The 20,676-nt window shown below is 37.7% G+C and overlaps 1 protein-coding gene across 2 annotated transcripts in view; it reads right to left on the bottom strand.

Annotated features, from left to right (window-relative positions):
- Arap2 (ArfGAP with RhoGAP domain, ankyrin repeat and PH domain 2) overlaps positions 1 to 20,676 on the bottom strand; it is a 170,969-nt gene that overhangs the window by 76,095 nt on the left and 74,198 nt on the right. For both annotated transcript variants that reach the window (XM_087909032.1, XM_087909033.1), the window contains exons 10-15: positions 11,725 to 11,840; positions 9,592 to 9,791; positions 5,979 to 6,064; positions 5,135 to 5,317; positions 4,505 to 4,679; positions 3,944 to 4,078 (exon numbers count right to left, since the gene is read on the bottom strand). In XM_087909032.1, coding sequence (XP_087765158.1) covers positions 3,944 to 4,078; positions 4,505 to 4,679; positions 5,135 to 5,317; positions 5,979 to 6,064; positions 9,592 to 9,791; positions 11,725 to 11,840 — 895 coding nt within the window. The remainder of the gene's footprint in view (positions 1 to 3,943; positions 4,079 to 4,504; positions 4,680 to 5,134; positions 5,318 to 5,978; positions 6,065 to 9,591; positions 9,792 to 11,724; positions 11,841 to 20,676) is intronic.

The following is a 20,676-nucleotide window of genomic DNA, read 5'->3' as shown; positions in this document are numbered from 1 at the left end:
CTTGGACTTTTCTTTACAGGCATAGGAAAGGTATCTAAGCTTCTCCAGAGGGAAGGAGAATTTGATCAGGTAACATCTGGAAGCTACCCTTTAACCACTGACCAAAACACCCGCGTGCGTATTACATGATCGGAACATACAACCACTTGTAAAATGTAGTGATAGAGAAGTCCTATATATTAATATGGATGTGCACAATAAATCTGAGGTAGTTAAGGCAAAGCTATTATTTTCCAGAATAATGAAGTCGTTTTCCAAACTTTCAAAAGGGATGATATTCAGCTTTCACTTATGAGCGAAACATGCATCAGTGATTATTTGATTTAAATAAATATAGTTTGGCTTTGGAAACAAATTTTTAAAGAAGTGAACAATATAGGCTTTTCTGAGAATAAAGGACTTTAAAAATTCCTCGTTAATGTATCAAATTAAGTATAAACAGAATGAAATAGGAGCCTCTACCAAACCCTATCAACCACTTTCTTTTTTGAAAGCAAAGGCTGCACAAACTAATCAAAGCCAGATACCAGGAGAAAACACACACGGTTGAGAAAGGGAAACAGAAAACAAAAGCAGGATGCTATTATTCAGCTCTGCGCAGAGGTATAACAGGGCTATCAATCTTTCTTTTCATGAACACTAAACCGAGAAAAGAAAAAGCAAAATACAGATCTGTCTTCATAAGCAAGAGCTACAAGAACTTGAGATCTGGAAAAGCTGCCTTGACAGTGTGAAGCCTCTGCCACTCCGAAGAATGCTTGCATTTCATTCTCAGACTCCTGTCCTTGTGTTTAATCATTTTGTTTCCTGCCTGTGCTGACAAGGGCTGATGGAGTGGCACTGTCCAGCGCTTGCCTTTCAGAGGCAAAGGTGACAGCCACACTTTAATCTCTATATCTTTCCAAACAATTCATTTTCTTCCTATAAAGCTGGCATTCACCAACAGTAGCCGCGACAACACTGCCGAATCTTGAGAGTGCCAATAACAGGGCCAGAAATGCAAGCTTACTCAGAGTTCGGCTTCTGCTTCTTGGAGTAGCTTTTTCTTAACAAAATATGCTTTATGTCAGCAACTGTATCTTTTGATGTGAAAGTTTCCCTGTTTCTGTGGGAGTGGGAATATCCATGACAAGACTCTCAATGTCTGCCTGAAACTTAGAAAATACTGAACCCTGCATATCATATTTTTCAAAACATGCATGAAGATGAAATTATGAATTCGGTGTTGTGGGAAATTAAAAATACATAATAATATAACTATAAAATACTTTAATAAAAGGTTTAAATATATGCATTTTTCTGGAATTTTTATCCATTAATGTTTTGTAATCTTAGATGATGACTGGTAATTCAAACTCTAGTGAAACCACTGGTTAACTATCAAACCACACATACACTCAAAGACTAAATACTAATAAGTGACATTTGTCATGGGAATTCATTTCTGTCAATAGTTTTGGGGTACTAGACTTAGGGCGTGGCTTCTGTGGGAAGACATGATCTCTTATAAGGAAGAAGTGGGGTGTCTCTCACTCTCTTGGGAGGTCAGAGTAGAAGTAAGTTTGTATGGCTGTTCACATCTCCCTGGGGCAGAGCAGCAGGACAAGGCAGCTTCCACCTCGTCTTGTACTCTGTGAGTCTGTATTTTCCCTTTGAATTACCTTTCTAAATTCAAGCTTTTGACTTTGATATTTTTAAGCTGCTAGTAACTTTTTTAAAGGTACATTCATTCATTCCACAAACATTTATCATGTGGTAACTCAGTGATAACATTGATATGGACGCCAAATATTTAATGAAACTAAACATAACAGAGAAAATCAATGCACGACTGGGCTTTCATTCTTCATGGAAGGAATTGCACAGCCTCCTCAGAAGATGGTGACCTAACAGTGTAGAGGACATTTGCATAAGGTGACCAAGAGATCTTGTTATGTGGCAATGAACCAACCCTTGAAAAATAAGATACCATCAAATTAGCGATGGGAAGTCCATATGAGGCTCTAGGAAAGAATACAGCCTTTTGAGAAACAGATGAAGCTATGCAGCCTGGCACGGGCCTCTATAGAAATGCCTAAAAATGAAGAATGGAGCAAAAGATAATTCCCAGGCCCTAAATGCAAGTACCAGGGCTCAGTCTGCAGTGGGATTCTGCTGTCTGCCTTTGAACAATGGATGAGCAGGATCCAAGTTCTATTCTGGAAATAATTATTTTTAAGTTTGCAGGAAGCTAAGACAGATTTAAGTGGACAAAAAGGCTACAGTACTACAGCATAAGCAAGGCCTGACGGGGAGAAGAGCTAGACTGGGGTCAGCAGATTCTGCTCTGAGTGTGAAACATGCGAATAAACTAGAAAGAAAAAGACACTCGAAGAGTATCTTAGCAGGAGACCATTTTTAAGTGAAGTAATGTCTACTGTACTATATAACCTAAGTCTTAGATGACTGCTTGAAATAACTTTTAGAAAAACATTACAGATGGGAAAAAAATCCTAATTAACTTTCAGATAGTGTCACCAATATCTCTATATCCGTGTTGTGCTGAACCCATAGATCGAAGCCAATCACTAATGAAAAATAACTAAAATGGTTTACATCTTTACTGAATATAAACATATTTTTTTTCTTGTCAGTATCTCTTATGAATATTAGGCAACAACTTTTTACAGAGCATTCCTGTGATGTAATACAAAAATAATCTTCAGATGTTTAGAAATATGTGGGAGAAAGACATTAAGCAATATGCGAACACTACACTACATTATGCAGGGAACCCAAGCACAAACAAATAAGTTTAGTATCTACAAAGACCTTGAATCCAACACTCCATAAAAACTTAAATCACATGGACAGAGACAAACTTCTTCCAGTTTTGATGTAAAATATACCCCCAAATATTTAGTTATTTCATGAAATCTAAAAGGGAAGAATCAGGCATAAAGTTTCAAAGTGTCAATTATACATTACTCACTTCCAGGGTATTTTTCTAAAGCATGTTTGAAAAAAGATCCTATGAGCCTGGTATTAGTCTAAGACAAAATTGGTGTACTGAAAAACTTAAAGAAAATTTTCTATGTCAAGTTCTTGACTATATATATATATATATATATATATATATATATATATATTAAATTAAAGACTGAAAATGGCTCTAGGAAACTCTAGAAATCAGCAAAGGCATTGGCAAGTACTTTGGTTCTGGGTATTGTGCAAAGAGTTTATTAATTGTGAGATTTGGTATATAATATGCACTTACAAATCTGTGGCAAAGCTTGTCATTTATTATCCCTTAGGCCAAGTAAAACAAAGTAAAATTCACTGCATTTTTTTTATAAAGAAAGCATATAAGTTTCAAGCAGAAAATAGTATTTCTTCCTACTGTCCCCCATCAAATAGCAGTCAAGATGAAAAGGCTATAACTGAAATACTGAATCACCACTGGCTCCTTCCTCCTTCCTTATATGTCCACCAATTATTGACCACTAGCTCCTTAAAGAAGAGCCTGATGGAAAAGATACACAATTTATCCTAATTTATTCCTACTTTAAGATTATATAACTTTAAAAAGGATAATGCTTAAATATGCCTCTCAATAAATCTGAAATCAAACATCTGAGGAAAAAATGCAGTGCAGACTCAATATCCCCCCAAATTATAATTTTTTTAGATTTGAGATTTTTTGTTGTTGGTGGTGGTAGTTTTATTTTTATCTTTTGTGATTAGGAACTTTTAGTTAGTAAAGGCTATAAAAATATTCCCAAACCCAAACAACAAAAGAAAACAAAACAAAAAAGCATGAAATCTGAAACAATTCTGGTCTGAAGCATTTCTGATGAGGGATGCTGCAAAGAATTAATGGTGAATAATCACTACAGATGAGCAAATACCAGGTTTAAAAAATGTTTTATCCAGACAGAAAATCTAAGAGGAGCAGAAAGGATACCTTCAAGTAGCTTCTTCTCTGTAGAGACTCTGGAAGCAGCAGCCGGAGACTGATATAAGAAGTCACAGAGGAAGGTGGACTGGGCTGCCTCCTGACTTGACCCACCCTCAGAATGAACATCATGCTGGGGGAAGTCTAGAAAAGACAAAGAGATTTTACAGTTAAATCTGAAATGTTCTAAAGCTCCTTTTTGTTTAGGAATTTGTGATGAAGTTTTACACTAGCAGAATAGTAGGCCCCGATTAATGACAAAATAAATACAGAGATTTATTTCACTTTGTATAAAATTTACAAATAAGCACTTAAGCCATATTTATTATTCATATATGAAAACCAGATTTAATTTTGGAAGAAAAGATTATGTGGGATTAACTATTTTAATCTTCCATTTATAAGATTAAAAGACATAAAAGATATACAAATCCTATACTTTTTTTCTGTTATAAAGCAGTACTTTAGTAATTACATAATTTTCTTTGCCAAGAAATTAATGTATTTGTTCTTCAACTTTTCCCAGGGAAGTATCTGAAGAGAGCAGTCAGTATAGCATGAGGAACAGACCTGAGAACTTGTTATGGTAGAGAAATTCCATCTGCAGGCTCTGACCAGCTTTCTTGGCCAGCAGGTAGGGCGTACTGTGCACGGGGTCTCCTGTTGCACACATGACATCCGCTCCACTGAACAGCAGGACCATTGTTTCCAGCACATCTGGCTTTACTACCGCAGCACATAGAGCCTGGCCATTAAAAGAACATACCATTTACGGGAAGTGAATGTGAGTCCCGCTCTTAAAAAAAAAAAAAAAAAAAAACGCAAGTTTGTGACGTATTTATGAAGCAGGTATTTCTTTCCTCCTATACTAATAAAATCAATGACCTGAACCGGGGAGTAGGTGTTCTCTCTCTGCAGAGTTTGACTCTACAAATAGCCACTCTGCATGGGTTAAAGTCCTAAGTAAGGGCTTCGGAGTCTCAGACCACAGTCTGGTTTCTAGGATGTTCTCCTTGTGAACCCCCCAATCAAACACGGATATTCCAAAAAACTTGGGCTGCTATTATTCTGTTGTAGCTGGGATAAGAGATTTAAAACATTTAAAATATAATAAAGTGTCTACTAAATTATCTACACTGATTATAGATCTATATTGATATATGGCATTAAAATCTATAGATAGTGTTATATTTAATTCACCTTATTTAACTCTTCTTTGGACAGAGATGCTAAAAGTGTCTTCCTGAATTTTCCTTCTTTGTATTTCTGGGTAATAAAGTTTTTTCTCTTTTCAACTGGTGAATCCATGTGTAATTCTTCCTCTTTTTGAAGGTTACCCGCCCAAAAATCATTTGCTCTCTTGTTTCCAATGACAATAAATAGCTGAAATGGAAAAGGCCAAAAAAAATGCGCATAATTTCATTAAATGTGTTTGAACCTTCAAAATTGATTCCCATCCTAAACTAAAACCTAATTCAGTATAAAACACAGGAGAGAGCAAGAAAGCCTGCATTCTCAAGACAGACGGCAAGAGACAGAAGACAGACAGCAGACACTAGCTCTAATGCGGCATCAGCTGGGAAACTAGGCACAGGCCACACAAAACCACCAGAAGCAGCCTTACTCTTCGAACTCATATTGAAAAGGCTGTGCAGTTAGTCTGCCTGAAGGAGGGACAGTGGAACAGGAGAGGAAATAGAGACAGATACAAGATAGAACCAGTGGGATAATGGCAAAGCACAGCCCAGACACAGAATGCTAAATTTTGCCAAATCTGCTCATTCCCTTTTCTAATACTTTCCCACGTGGGTTAAAAAAAGAAACAGAATTCTCACTTTCCTCAGTTGCCACGTCTTGACATCCTGAGTATCATTAAGGTTCTTTGAAGTCTTTATTTTAAAAATAACTATCTAATTTGGGAAGCTGTGTGCCATTTGCACACCCTAGTGAGAATTTCATCTAAGAACTTCTTTAGAAAAGTAAGCACTGCCTGCTGCCAGTCTCCCCCCGCCTTTGTTCACACAGCCCAGTGAACACAGCTTACCTCAATGAGCTCATTACTCCAGATACTGGCATCCATTTTCAGACTTCTAACCTTAGAGTCTCTTGGGCCCAATGATCTGTGTTGTCCTGAAGGAAGAGACAATTACATTTTCACTGTAATGTGAATGTGAATTCATTTTGTCTTATTTTTTTAAATAGGGCTGGAAATATAGTTCAGTGGTCAAGGGCTTGTGTGAGACCCTATATAATTCCCAGCAATCCCTTCCCTCCCCAGCCTAGAAACCCAAGTGTGTAGGTAAGGGATAGAAGGACAGTTCAGTTAATAAAATACTTGCCTTGCATGTAAAGACTTAAACTCAATCTCTAGAAACCACATAAAAATAGCGAGGCGTGGTGGTATGTGTAATCCCGGCACTGGGAAGGTAGTGCATCCTTTGGGCCTGCCAGCCAGCCTAGCTTACTAGATAATTTCTAGGTTAGGGAGAGAATTTTTTTCACTAAATTAACTAGCTAACAAACTAACTAAATAAGTGAAAAAAAAACAAATGTATACCTGAGGAATAACACTGAAGGTTGTCTTCCAACACCCACATAAATACATGGGTCATATGTGGCATATATGTGTGTAGCATACATATGTATACATACATGAATTTAAAGCATCCCATTACCTACTCTCCTAAATGCCCAAAGCATTAGGAGTATTCATGGTGATTATGCAAAACCGGCAGAATAAGCAACCAAAATGGGTAACAATAATTAGATTTTTCACAATAATGCATTGCCAGTAAACTATACTTTAAAATTAATATGCATGTATGTGTATATACATATGTGGATGCATGGTTGTGTGTGTGTGTTTAAAGAGCCTGGTATCATTAACCCCCCCCCCCCGCTGTTTTTTGTACCTGTTAGAAGTGTTCTAATCCTGAGCTATTTTTATAAACAAGGAAAACTTTTCTGGTCAGTTAAATCTCATGTGCGTAAGTACAGCTATCAATACAAAACAATCTAATAATGACAATTACAGTAAAAATGAGCATAGAGATCTGATATTGATTTCCTATGTACTGTTTCCTCTGAAGAGAGGTAGAAAAGAATTAAATCATCAAGTGTACAGTATAAATCAACTTTCAGTCATAACTGATACACAAGTATCTACCTAAAGTAAGCGGAAATGAAAAACATCTATGTAAGAATTTTCATTGATCTTAAGGATACTTTTGCTAGGAATGGTAAAGATTCTTCACTTTCTAGTACACTAAATCAGAGGGTCTTTTCCTTCTTTACTAAAGAGGAGAAAACACGTTAGAGCGCAAGGCCCCATAGCAGGAGTTCACATTGCTTCACACTCTTAATTATGGCCTTAAAGTAGCATTAGAAGCCTGTGAGTAGCAGAAAGAGTTGCTAAAGCAACCTATTTAAGAGCAGATAAGTTCAGAGAACCAGAGAGATGGCTTAGCAGTTAATAGAACTGGCTGTTCTTCCAGAGGACCAGGGTTCAATTTCCAGAACCCACAGTGTAGCTCACAACCATCTATAATTATAGTTTCAGGGGACTCTGTGCCCTTTCCTAGTCTGCATGGGTACAAGGCACACACTACATCATAGACATGTATGCAGGAAAAATACCAATCATGATAATATATTTTAAAAATAGAATATATAAGCTTTAAATATATAAGCTCTATATAAGGGAACAGGACAGAAACACCAGTGAGAAAATGTGGACTTTAAAGAAAACATAGGGCTTAATTCTTCCAGCTTTGGCCTGAGTGTAAGGTAGGCAGTACACCTTCTCATCAGCATAGGACAAGGATGAAAACATGCGGATTTACACACTGGGCTCGAGGCAGCAACTGTAGTTCTACTTCTGATGTGTTATTTTTTGGGCATCGTTGGAAAAACTAATCTGAGGTTCTCCTAGGCTGAGAAAACCATCTTCTCGATGAGTGCTCGATATAAATGATAAGTAACACTGATACAAAGAGAACTGAAAACAGAGTCCTAGGTACACATGTACTTTAGCAACATGAAGTGGTGAGGTCATCTAAGCATGGATCACAACCACTAAGACAGCAAGACAGCATGGCTAACTGAAGCTGAGGAGGATCGACATCAAAGACAAACATACTAGCCATAGATCTCAAATATCACAGAGAAAACAAACAGGATAAGAATGCATCAAATGGAGACTGAGAAACAAAATATACTCGTAAAATTACAAGTAATTACAAGTAATGTAAATACTTGTACAGAATTGAGAGAAAGGAAGAATGATTACAAAATGTTGAAGGAAAACAAAGTTAAAGAACTGAAAAAGAACCTGTGTTGGTCACTGTATAGACAGGCAAGTCACGCAGGTTTGAAAGGGGAAAATCAACAGAGAGCAGTGCAAAGAAGGGACTGAGGAGCTTTAAGAAAGACCACTGATGAAAAGGTAGACTGATGCAAGTTTACATGACGAAACCAGAAACTAGTTTAAAACTCAAGAGAGTAGTAAGGGATAAGTTGGTCCTGCGGAGGCAGGAAAGAGATGGAGCACAAGGGGAACAGGTAGAAGTGAAACAGAGCTATCTCTCCTCGTGAGATGGAGAGACAGCAAGGGAGCAAACACTATGTGAGGATCATAGCAGGGCTGATGCCTTCTGCTTTTTTTGACGTTAATTAAGTGGTCAGGAAAGTATCTTGGTATTATGAGAAATGGTATGGGACAGACTCCGGAAAGTATAGAAGGTTCTAGACAACTGCTAGAGCTGCTCACTGTCTCTGCTTAGGCTGAGTCAGCAGCCCCTGCCCTGCTCTGTCTCTGGGCCTGTTTGTCAACTTTAAACTTTCTCTTACCATCCTCTATTGTAAAATCAGTTTCTGCATTTATCAAAAGAACTTCATGTCATATAGTATCTACTTCTGTAGACCAGCATCAGAACATCTGGTATTCTAGGCAAAATCTGTGTTTTTGTGCCGCCGTCAGGGCATCTATGGTGAAGGAGGTAAGAAGGGCGGGAAGTCTGGGAGACTGAAGTTAGTTAAGTTTCTCCAAGTACTCAGTCAGGCTTTTCACAGAGTTGGAGTCCACTTCTGTCTACTCTCTTGGATATGGATAAGAGCTCCTTGATATAATGATATGCCAGACAACCACATATAAGGTCACAAGAAGGAAGGCATTTGTAGGACTAGCTCTTTTCATAAGCATCAATTCTTTCGGGAAACACTCCAATGCATGTTTATACTATAGGAGATGCCAGATCCAACACACAAGGATAGAGGCAGAACATCGTCAGTCTAAGAAAATACACCTTAGAGAAACGACTAGACCATAACTGGAAATATTCATGTAAGCATGCACACTTGCTCTGGATGTATCTTAAAACCAAAACAAAAAAAGAAAAATTTAAACATGTTATTTTAATAATCTACGCATGGACCAGTACACCCACAATATTATTACATAGTTAAAAATTAATTTTTATCAAATCCACGCAGAACAGAATATGGAATTATATGATATCTCTAAATGGTCTTCTATTGAATAAGTTAATCTCATTTCACTTTCCACAGTGATTACCTTGGACACACCATGTCTGATGACAAAGAACAGTCAGTGCTAATCTGCCACCACGCGGAGAGGAGCACAGCTCATCACTAATTACCTGCACATTTCTTACAGATGACAACACAGAGATTGATGGATGCCCAGTCAGGATCTGGGGCTTTACAATCCGCACAGCTCCGGTTGGATTCATTGAACCAAATCTTCTCAGCTACTTCATAATCAGAGAGAGTTTCTGCTATCGACTGCTGCACAGCCTCAATCCAGTCCTGTTTCTCTTTCTCAGACTCTGCGGTAAAGCTGAAAGAATTAACATTTCTGCATTATTGATCTCCCTTATACAGGCCAATTAAGCAGGGTGTTCAGTTTGCATATTCATTTCAGCCACAAATTAAATAGCAGCTAAAAAGTATGCCTGCTGGGCAGTATTGGATTGTCTTTTTCTATTAAAAATTATCTAATTTAACAAATCATTTTTTTTCTTCTGATTTTCCATACTCCCTATCGCCCTGCTCACATATCCCTAACTGAAATTAACACACTTGTTATTCCAGATCAACGTATCCACGGAATTGTTTGGGTAGGTCAAAACAAATGCGAGCCATGTTTCTTAAGCAATGGATTAGATAATAATCAAAAAGAGACTGGCAGTGTTTCATGACTACTAGAATTCTGCCAGTAAAGAATGCCATCGTAGTCTAAAACTAAAATTATATATAAAAAAACACCCACCAGAAATTGTGATTTTTGTCAGATTTAAAAATGGATTTTTTTAAATTAGAAGACTGTCCAGATGGCAAAAAGAGACTGAAAAACAAGAAAAGTTTTAAATGGTTACTATTTTAAAGGCTTTCTAACTCAATTTTAGCCAGTTCTGACACAGTCTGATTTCTTAGTATTGGCTGGATGCCTAGTGAAAGGGATAAAATATTAAACAGCAATGTTGCCTACAAGAAGGATTTATTGACTGTTTATTATAGATAATATCCACATATGTCACAAAAGACTCCAGAAAAAAAAGCTCGCTGTAAGTTATCTGTCACATTGAAATTTTTGTTCCATAACAACAATAACTTGAAGCATAATGAAAATAATTGGTATTTGCCCATTCTAAGTGGTTCATAAAATAAGTGGCTTATAGGATTGCATTTTTTGAAGAACTTTATGATTACATCATTAATACAATATTAATAAAATTCCCCTAGAGGTCAGTTATAGCCAATATTTCTAATTAGCTGAGGCTGGAATCAGCTTCTCCCCCCTCCTGTGTGTGTGTGTGTGTGTGTGTGTGTGTGTGTGTGTGTGTGTGTTTGTGCGCGCACGCATCTGTGATACACAATGTTCTCAGGGTGAAAAGCAAGACTCTGTGCATGCTAGGCAAACACAGGGTTACTTAGTTACAAGCCAAGCTCCAGATCTGCAAGTATGAAATAAAATAAAATTTATTATTTTTTTGATCATTTTAATCAAAGTTGGAGCCCACAGACATATTTTGACAAATGAAATCAATGAGATACTCAAGAGTACCTTAGAAGTAATTATGTCATCCAAAAACCTAGAACAATTGTCTCTGACTCACCAGCAGCCTGACTTGTATCATTTGAGACAAATGTATAAATGTAGTTGAACTCAACAAATTGCCCATGTCTATATTGCACATTGAACCTACGGAACCATTATATGTGATTAAAGCGGGGCAAGTACATTAACTATTGGTCAATGTCACAGTTACTCAAACATCATAATACATTTTATTTTATACATGAATCAAGATGTTAAAATATTTGAATCAATATTTTTATGTGCTCCATTAAACCCAGAATGATCCTAAGTTGAGTCACTGGAAGAAAGACACTGCAGCAACTGTAATTAAAAACCAATCTTAAAGCAGGATTTATCTGATTAGACTAAAGGAAAACAAACACAACTCCTCCCCCACTAAAATGCAAAACTATTTCATTCCTTCCAAGCATGAAAGAGTTAACATCTTCACTATACTCAGCTTATACACAACTCATAATGTAAATATCTTTGGCAGTTTTCACAGCTCTCCAAACCACTTTTACAGTGATTCCTTGCAAGCCTAGTAAGTTAGACAATGCGGACAAGAAAAGACTGTTATAATTGTTCCATAAGATGTAACACCACTGCCAGAATTACAAAATAAATTATCCAGGCCTTTGAGCAGTCATAAAAACAAACACTCACACAAAGATGTTTGAAAATAGCTTACCTGAAACTCCTGTAGGGAGTGATTATCTCAAAAGACTGCTTCACAGCCCGATCTACTTGCTTCACATTTGCAACATTCATAGGAATTCTGGTAATACCAAGTCCACTCTTAAAATCCTAGTATGGAGCAAAAACACAAAACCACTTTTGAAAACAATACCATAATGTCTTTTTAATTCAGAAACTGCTAGAACTGCTGCTACATAAATGTATAGAGTTACACAGACTCAATTAGAAAAAGAAATTATCGGTTCTTCTTGCAGTAGTCAGTCCCTTCCAGTAACTTCCAGTTAACTTACCTTCCAGTATATACTAACATTACACTGGCCTAAGCTACATTGAAAGTCAGTGTCTTTCTTACAAATACTAAACAAACAAAGTCATAGATATATCTGCCGCGCTTTGAACAGCGGCACTATATTTACTTGTATTCAATCAACAAAGGAAACTAACAAATCAACATTTGTCATGTGCCAAACGTTTATTTGGTAGAATAGCGAAAAGGGCATTAGAAAGTCAACTAAATACCTTCAATATGAGAAGATGGCAAACTAAGACTTAAAGAGACAGTTACAACTGATATGCACCTAGCTTTGTATGATGGAAAGGAACTAAATTTGTAGCTCTTGGGGTTTGCTTAATCTTGTTACACTGGCACCACCGGGGCCATGTATTCCTCTTCATTTACATTCAATGGCACTGCTGTTTTATCAGTTGGACAGGTTAACATTTCCAATATTCCAATCAGACTCTTAAAAACCTCATAGAGCGCATAGAGTATGATATGAAAACTATCCTTGGTCATCATTGATAGGCACTGAGTTCACAGTGCCCTACTGAAAATTAAATAGGAAAGCGCATTCTAAAAGCAACAACGTTGACAATATGCTGCCTAATCATAAGGCCTTGGTAACTTAGCAATAAAGACGCTTCATATTTTGCTAAATCAACACCTCAAGGAAGGAATGATCTGTATAAATAGATTCAGATTAAATGTTCCTGGAGCTCCTAAACATTGGTAAGAAAACCAGATCCATACTAAAGGAAAATACAAAACCATTGTTTCATTTTCAAAAAGAAAACTCAGCAAAGACAACTTAGAAAAGCTGGTAAGAAGGAAAAACAATTTGAATGCCCTTTTCCACTGTAACCGTTGCAAGGAGAAGGAGAGCACTATGCATTTCTGTTACATGCAGGTTATATGACCCCCTTTTGATCTGTATGATATAAAGTACTGTCTATGAGGTCATACAAATACCTATAATAAGAAGAAAACCTTTCACCCCTTATCGTTCCATATTATCTAGCAAAGTCATATAAAAACAAACAGGTCATTTTAGAACGTGGAGTCCTTGAGAAGTCTGGGCAAATGAGTGTGGAGAAGACTCCTGCTCCTGTCTGCATCCCTGCTTCTCTGCCCTCACCAGAGTTCCGCTACAAGAAGTCCCTGGGCCGTGACTTTCTTGTAGGTCTTTGTGGTTATGACTAAGGCATTCTTAGTTGATAAAACCACAACAAAACAATTTTCCCATAAATGTATGTAGTATGTATGAATGTATGAAGAGCCACCAGTCATGCATTGTGTAAATGCATTTACTATTGATACTCTCATTCACAGGTAGGATGCCAGGTGACCTGCTTTAGCACTCTCTACCAAATTCTCTTGAGACAGGGTCTCTCACTGAGCCTATAGACAAGCTGGTGATATTAAAGCTCCAAATTTTCCTGTTATTCTTCTCCACAGTGCTGGAGTTACATTCACATGTGTGGACATGCCTTGTTAGAGTAATATATATATATATATATATGTATGTATGTATATATATATACATACATATATATATATATATATATTTCACATGCTTGGCAAGAGTAACATGCATATGTATGGACATGCCTAGTTGTAGTTAAATACACATGTGTGGACATGACTGCCTAAAGTTACATGCACATGTGTAAACATGCCTGGCTGGAGTCACAGGCATACGTGTGCACATGGCTGGCTATCATACGAGCCCTAGGATCCTAACACGGGTCCTCATGCTTGCACAGTACGTGCTCCCACACATGGAGTCAGCCCCCCCCCCAGTCACTATTTATCATTTTTCAACGTGAAGGCTTATAGATAAGATCAGAAAAATAATTATTTATAAAACAAATCAATAAAATGTTACACTTTATTATAGACTAGAAAAGCAAGATTTAAGAATAAAGAATACAAAATTACATTGCAATCTCAAAGAATTAAAAACAACATAAAAGCGAAAACAGTCAGCTGTTGACTGCCGTGCAATCATCAGAATGGGAGGCGATGCGCTTTCATTATCTATAGTTAGGCTCAGACGACAAGCGCCACACCAAACTATTCCAAGCAGCCATGTCTTAACACTTTTCCACATATCAGCACAGGGCTGACTTTACCTGGTAAATTAAAATACCAATTCCTAATTATCCATATAAATTGCCCTGCCGGATAGTGCAAATGCTGGATAAACTCCCAAAGTTATGTGCCTGGAAACTTGAGCCCTTTTGATAAATGAGGAAGAAAGAGGAGGACAGCAAAACAAGGTACCTGTCTAAACTTGACGAAGGGATGAATTCTACATAAAACAGTGTGCCTTCTAACAAGGTCCCACCATGAAGCTTGTGACAAAGAAAGGATATCCAGGCCACTTCACAGTATTCTGTGAGGTGTCCGGCCTGCAAGTTTTGTGTGATACTAAGGGTAAAGGCTCATAATGCTTTGACCACCAGACTAGCAGATGGTGGGAATGACAACCTGTTATGGATACTGATGAGGCTCATCACAGTCCCTGCCTGGATGGAAGCCCCTCATCTCTACAAACGAGTCGTAAAGTCTCTACGTCTAAAGCTGTAATTCCTGGTAAAGTGAGGGTCAGCTCAGCATTCCAAATTTCTCCCCAGCAAGACAAAGATGATATTTTCTTATCATGAAAAAATGTAACCCATTTATCAACTGTCTGCCATGGCCATATGGTTCTGAGTAATTAGAGGACGCACATGGCTCACTAGCAGCAATTGACTGTAAAATATAAAGCAGAGTACCAAAATAAATGTCAGTGATCTTGAGAGCTATTGAATGAGAAACAACTGCATTTCTTATTAAGAATACTTTGGTGCTATTTAGTCCCCTTGCAGACTATTAGAACATGTTCAGACTATGTCCCATTTCTGGGTGTCTGACAAAGCTATCTGTGTTTATCTCTCTTTCACATCCTGAGAATTAGCATCATGAAAAATGAGCAGAGCCATAAAATAAAGGTCTTCAGTCTTATAAAACCAAAGTGTAAGCTAAGCTTCTCATAATGCCACTGAATTTCAGAGCAAAACTGCTAACAGAGTTTAAACAGCATTTTGTCTAGCCTGTCGAGGACCCAAGGATATCAGGAACCAAGCATGTCCCTAGAGTGAAATATAGAGTACAATCCAAATATACAAAATTCTATTACAACCACTAGTTACAAACAAGCATGAGAACGCAATAGAATTCAGTTACTATTTGCCCTGGGCTCTGAGGCTTGTGCAGGGCTGAAAAATTATCTTGCTGGAGCCATGCTTGCTGAAATCACTGTCTAGTGTTCAGGAGTTTACAAAGGGCTATCAATTGTAATTGTCTGAAAAACTCTTAAATTGGAAGCATGCATCCTACTATCTTGCAAAGCAGGAAAACTCATCCTGAAAAATCTGTATTTATTTAAGACCTGAATTATGCAAGAAATATACACTAGGATTTACAAAAGTATCAGACTACAAGATACCTGAAGTATATAGTCTAAGGAAAGACAGAACAAGCTGTAACACAGTGAAAGAGAAAGCTTGGCTACAGGTTCAGTACCTCTAACAACTTAAAGACAGTCAGAAGGACACAAAATATGATTTCTGTGTTTATAAAAAGTGTTCCCCTTAAGATCTGATACCAGTCAAATGATGACACCAAGAAGAACTAATGTTCAGACACATCTCCTGCTTCAGTTCACCACATGTTCAAGAACAAGAATGGCAGCAGTTCCCTCAGCATCATTCTGGGGAGGAGCAAGATCATGTAGTTAAAAGAGGCTCAAAAGGATGTCCAGTCACACGGAGTGGCACTCAAGTCACTTAACCATCACTAACTCTATCTCTTTTATCTACCACTTCGATTTGAAGCCAATGGAATGTGTTACCTATTCTAAACTTAATCTCAAAAAAGTACATGCTCCAAAGTAATGAGCTGATATGATGATTTTTTAAAAGTAAAATAAAATGTGCATGTTAAATATTCAAAAACAATAAAATAAAATTACCCAGTAACTACATTCTGATTGTGAGCTTTATTCTCAGTCTGAAAAATATGTGAAAAGCAAGAGAAACCATACATTCATTCCTTAAAGGGCTATCAACTGATAAAACTGGTAAGGGTGCTATATTATGAAAGACAAAGGGCTAGGGAGGGCTTGTAGAGTAAGCAATGTTCTATATTTAACTTCTGTGGCCAACACAGAATTTCAGAAAGCAGGAAACTACCACCAGCAACAAGGATCACATGTGTTGCTTAGCAGACCCCAGACATTGCAAATGTGTAAATGCCTTGACACTGACAGACTCAAGGAAGAAACCTGGCTACAGAACTATTAGCAAGCTACCTACCTCGACCTAAACTACATCATTTGGAAATAGAGTAACTCTACCTTAAAGTATTGTCATAAGAATTAAATGAAGTAATGTAAGTAAGAAGCTTCATATGTCCAGACAGCTCTCACTTAGAAGTTTTACAGGCAGAATCTGTTATTCATAAAATATTCAATTTCATCTGCAATCATGGAATGACTCTGCACTAAATATTCAGAAAGAATTTTTCACAAATATTGACCAAGATACGAAAATGAGTCATTTATACAAATTTATTCAGTGAGAGTAATTCTGAATTCCTAAAACCATACGGTGAAAGAGCAAAATGAAATGCTGATCCCTAAAGAGAGAAATTAAAGAAGAAATTGTTAACCCCCAATCTGCTGAAATCTCAAATCTATTTTTAAAAATAGTGAATGTTAGGTTTTCCCTGCCAGGAATTTAAGAACTTGGTACTTAAACATTTGTTGAAAACAGATGTGGCATTGTATGACATTGGCACCAGACTTCTAGGAAACACCAGATGCAGAGCTTGGCCAGAGAGAGAACCCAGAGAGTGTGAGGTCACCACCTACATCCTGTGGCTTCATTCTGTGCCATACAAACCAAGCCTCCAGGGGCCAATTTAAATTCTATTAGTGCTCCATTCCCATGCCAGAGCATCAAGGGACTTTCCATGAGGAGGAAGAGCCTCTTGTTAAACTCTGATGTGAGGATATTTAATCAAATGAGTTTGTGTAGTTAAAACCCCAGTGTCACAATCAGCATCAAATGGATGCCCAAACCCACCAAGCAAGACATCTGGTTGTAATGAACAGGCTAATATTAGCATGATATTTTAAAAACTCATCAGGAAGAGATGGGAGACTATCAGGGAACCATTAACAAGCAGAAGCCAAAGCCAGTTTTCTTTAATTTCTTTCATGTCTATGTGCTGAAATTCTAACCCGCTAGACATAAATACCAGGAACAAATACAACACACATATTTCAAATTATGTCCATACTTTATTAGTGTACTAGAAGTGTTGGTATCTACCTCCTAGTACACAGGAGGCTGAGGCAGGAGGATTGCCACAAGTCTGAGGCCAGCCTGGGATACACACAAGCAGGTATAAGGAATAGAAGAATATTGAACAAAATGAAATGGGAAGGGCTTTGAGATGGAAAAATATGGAAGCGGTGACATTTAATTTATGTGATGGGAGCAGTGCACTGTTTTGCAACACGGTGATTAGGAAAGAATTTCAGGGTTAGTATCCAAGATGTTATTTGCCTTCTCTGATTCTTCATCTCTTTCCCCTTCACTTCTCCTTAGAGTCTAATGGAGAAAGAGAAAGACTAAAACGACCTCAGGCTATCTTTAATGTAAGTCCCCTCCAGTCTCTCTACTAGGCAGCCAGAGAGCCCCTCTGGGCTTCAGTTCCCACAGTGTACTAATGAAGTAAAGTGCACGAAGCAGGCGAGAAAGTGAGCCTTTGAACTGAGCAGCCAGGAGCCCAGAAGCCCCTGCTAAACACGAGCTGACATCTATTATTTCCGGAGTTAAGACCAGTCAGAGAACACGGTACAGATGGACAGCAAGACTGCCAGCAGGCTCACACCACTGCTCCTAAGAATGAGAGGGAATTTCAAAAACCATAAAAGTGTTTGTGGCAAAAGTGAGTTCCCGATGAATTGAAGTGAGAAAAATGTGTGTTCTTGTCTCAGTACTAGAGACAGGTTCAGGAAATAAAGAAACAGATTACTGAAGATGTGCCTGCAGGGAGGCTGGCATTGTGGAAGCATCTTTGGGGACTGGAGGGAAAGCTCTGGAAACAAAGCAGAGTAACTTCTGGCTATACAAAGTGAAAGAAACTCAATGGATCAAGCAAATGAAAACAATCTCTAATGGCTTTCCCTTTACTCAAATTCTAATGATGCATTGGATTTTTTAAACTCTTAGAAGTCACTATAAAAAAACATCTCTATTGTAAGCATGGTAAGGCAAAATTTCCAGAAAAGCTGACCATTTCAAACCCTTATAGAAACTACTAACACTCCAGAAAGGGAGCAACAATAATGAAGCACAGGCTGCAGACTCCTTAGGAATTAGGAGCAATGTTCCATGGACAATCAATTCTGAAACTATACTACATTAATGATGTTCTTCATTTTTACTATGAAGTTTGTCAGTTCCTACATCAGTATTTCAAAATGTCCAACTGAGCAAAGGTTATTCTAAAATAAGATTAATAGGAAAAAAAGATACCGCCCAAGGATAAATAAGTGAAAGACAGGCTTGTTGATATTAGCACAGGTGAAGGGAGTTTTACACATTTTCCGACTGCAGGATTTTCATTCCCCCTTTTGCTGGATGCCTATCACTTTAGAGGAAGAAAAAAACCAAACAAAGAACCCTGAGAATCATTTCATAGTGTGTGGTTTTGAATTCTCTATTGAGACAACTGTGGTACTTTCACGAATGCAAACCTGCCACACATCCCAAAGGTTAACTCAACTCATCTGGAATAGGCCCAAAACTCTGAAATTTCAATAAAGTAATGACAGTCTTGGAGTCAGCGATCCTCCTGCCTTCATGGTGACACCCGTTAATGGGAATAACTGCACTGCCAGACACGGCTAGTTACAGCAGAGCAGGAATAAAAACCCCATACTACACCCTCCCAGGCTCGTCATATTGTGATTTCTCTGGAATGACCAACCCTCATCTCCATCCACTGTGTTTACTGGAATAATCAACAAATTAGTAAAACTATGTATTCAATGATGGAGAGAAACCTGAAGGTGATTCCTGGGTTACAGTGATACAGTTCAATTCCATTTTTAAGAAGTGTTCTTTGAGCTACGAAATGAATTCGCTGCATATAAATAATAAAAACAATTATGTCTTGTTATGTGGCCATTATATAGATCGAACAAAAACTATGATACAAAATTTCAAATATAAATACCTCACACTTCTAAATGAACATGTTTTTTTCATAATCTTTTAAAATTACTGGTGTGGGGTGTAAAACTTTTAGGTTTTTTTCTTTTTCTTTTTCTTTTTTTTTTTTCCTTTGGAGACAGGGTTTCTCTTTGCAGCCCTGATTGTCCTATAACTCACTCTGTAAACCAGGCTGGCCTCAAATTCATATATCCATCTGCCCCTGGAATTAAAGGTATGCACTACAAACACCCAGTCCAAACATTTAAATTTTACATCAAAGCACACTTCCATCATTCAGTGATTTCCTAAAACAGGTCCATCCCTCACTTGGGGAACCCTGTGCATTGAGGAGAAAGATTGTCCTATCACAACAGGACATGCAGATGCTTCCTTAGGAGACAGATCAGCAGGAAATAGCTTTCCTCAGGAGAATAAGGCATTCACCAAAATGAGAAGGTATCATAAGCTGAAATGGTACTACTGTTGGGGCCAAAACATGGATAGCTTGCTCAACTTATCCACCAGTCAAGTTAATTCTATGAAATATAATTCAAATACCATACCACCACACATAAACCCTAAAATATATCTTTAAAGGAAAAGTATAAGCTCTTCAATGTATAGGAGAAAAAACTGACTAAACAAACAAAAACACATTTACTTATCTAAAGATGAGGTGTATTCCAGCTTTACTGATTTGTTTTTAAATAATTTAATTAATACTTTGATTTTTTTTGGGGGGGGGGAACTGAGTCCTTTATTTGTCTTTTACATGAAAACAGAATTTGGGGAGGGAGGAGAGAGAATAATAATACTTTGATGTGGGATTTCCATCTGCATGCTGTGAATACCACTGGTTAATAAGGAAACTGTCTTGGGTCTGCACAGGGAATAGAGGCAGGTAGGGAAAACTAAAGAAAATGCTGGGAGAAAGAAGGGCAGAGTCAGAGAAAAGCCATGTAGCCCTGCTGGAGGCAGACACAGGAACTTAAGCCTAGAAGCAACAGCAACGTGAGGAGACACATTAATAGAAACGGGTTAAACTAGGATGTAAGAGTTGGCCAATAAGAAGATAGAGCTAATGGACCGAGCATTGTTTTAATTAGTACAGTGTGATTATTTCAGAGTTGAGCAGCCGGAAACCAACAAGCGGCCTCCTTACTACATTACTTATGAAAACAGAAGTGTTTCCAGTTCTTAAATTTATTTGATGCCTCATGTTTTGGACCTCTCCATAATGCCTAACCATGGAATACAATGTAGAGACAGACATAATGGTACAGGGAGTGCAGTCTCAACACTTGGGAGGTAAAGACAAGAGGACCAAGAGTTCAAGGTCATTGGCTACAAGAAATCCTGTCTCAAAAAGGCAAAGCAAACAAAAACAGGCAGT

The sequence above is a fragment of the Myodes glareolus genome, chromosome 8, assembly GCF_982192425.1.
Source record: "Myodes glareolus chromosome 8, mMyoGla1.1, whole genome shotgun sequence".
Taxonomy (NCBI): Eukaryota; Metazoa; Chordata; class Mammalia; order Rodentia; family Cricetidae; genus Myodes; species Myodes glareolus.
This window is presented reverse-complemented; position numbering and strand designations above follow the sequence as displayed.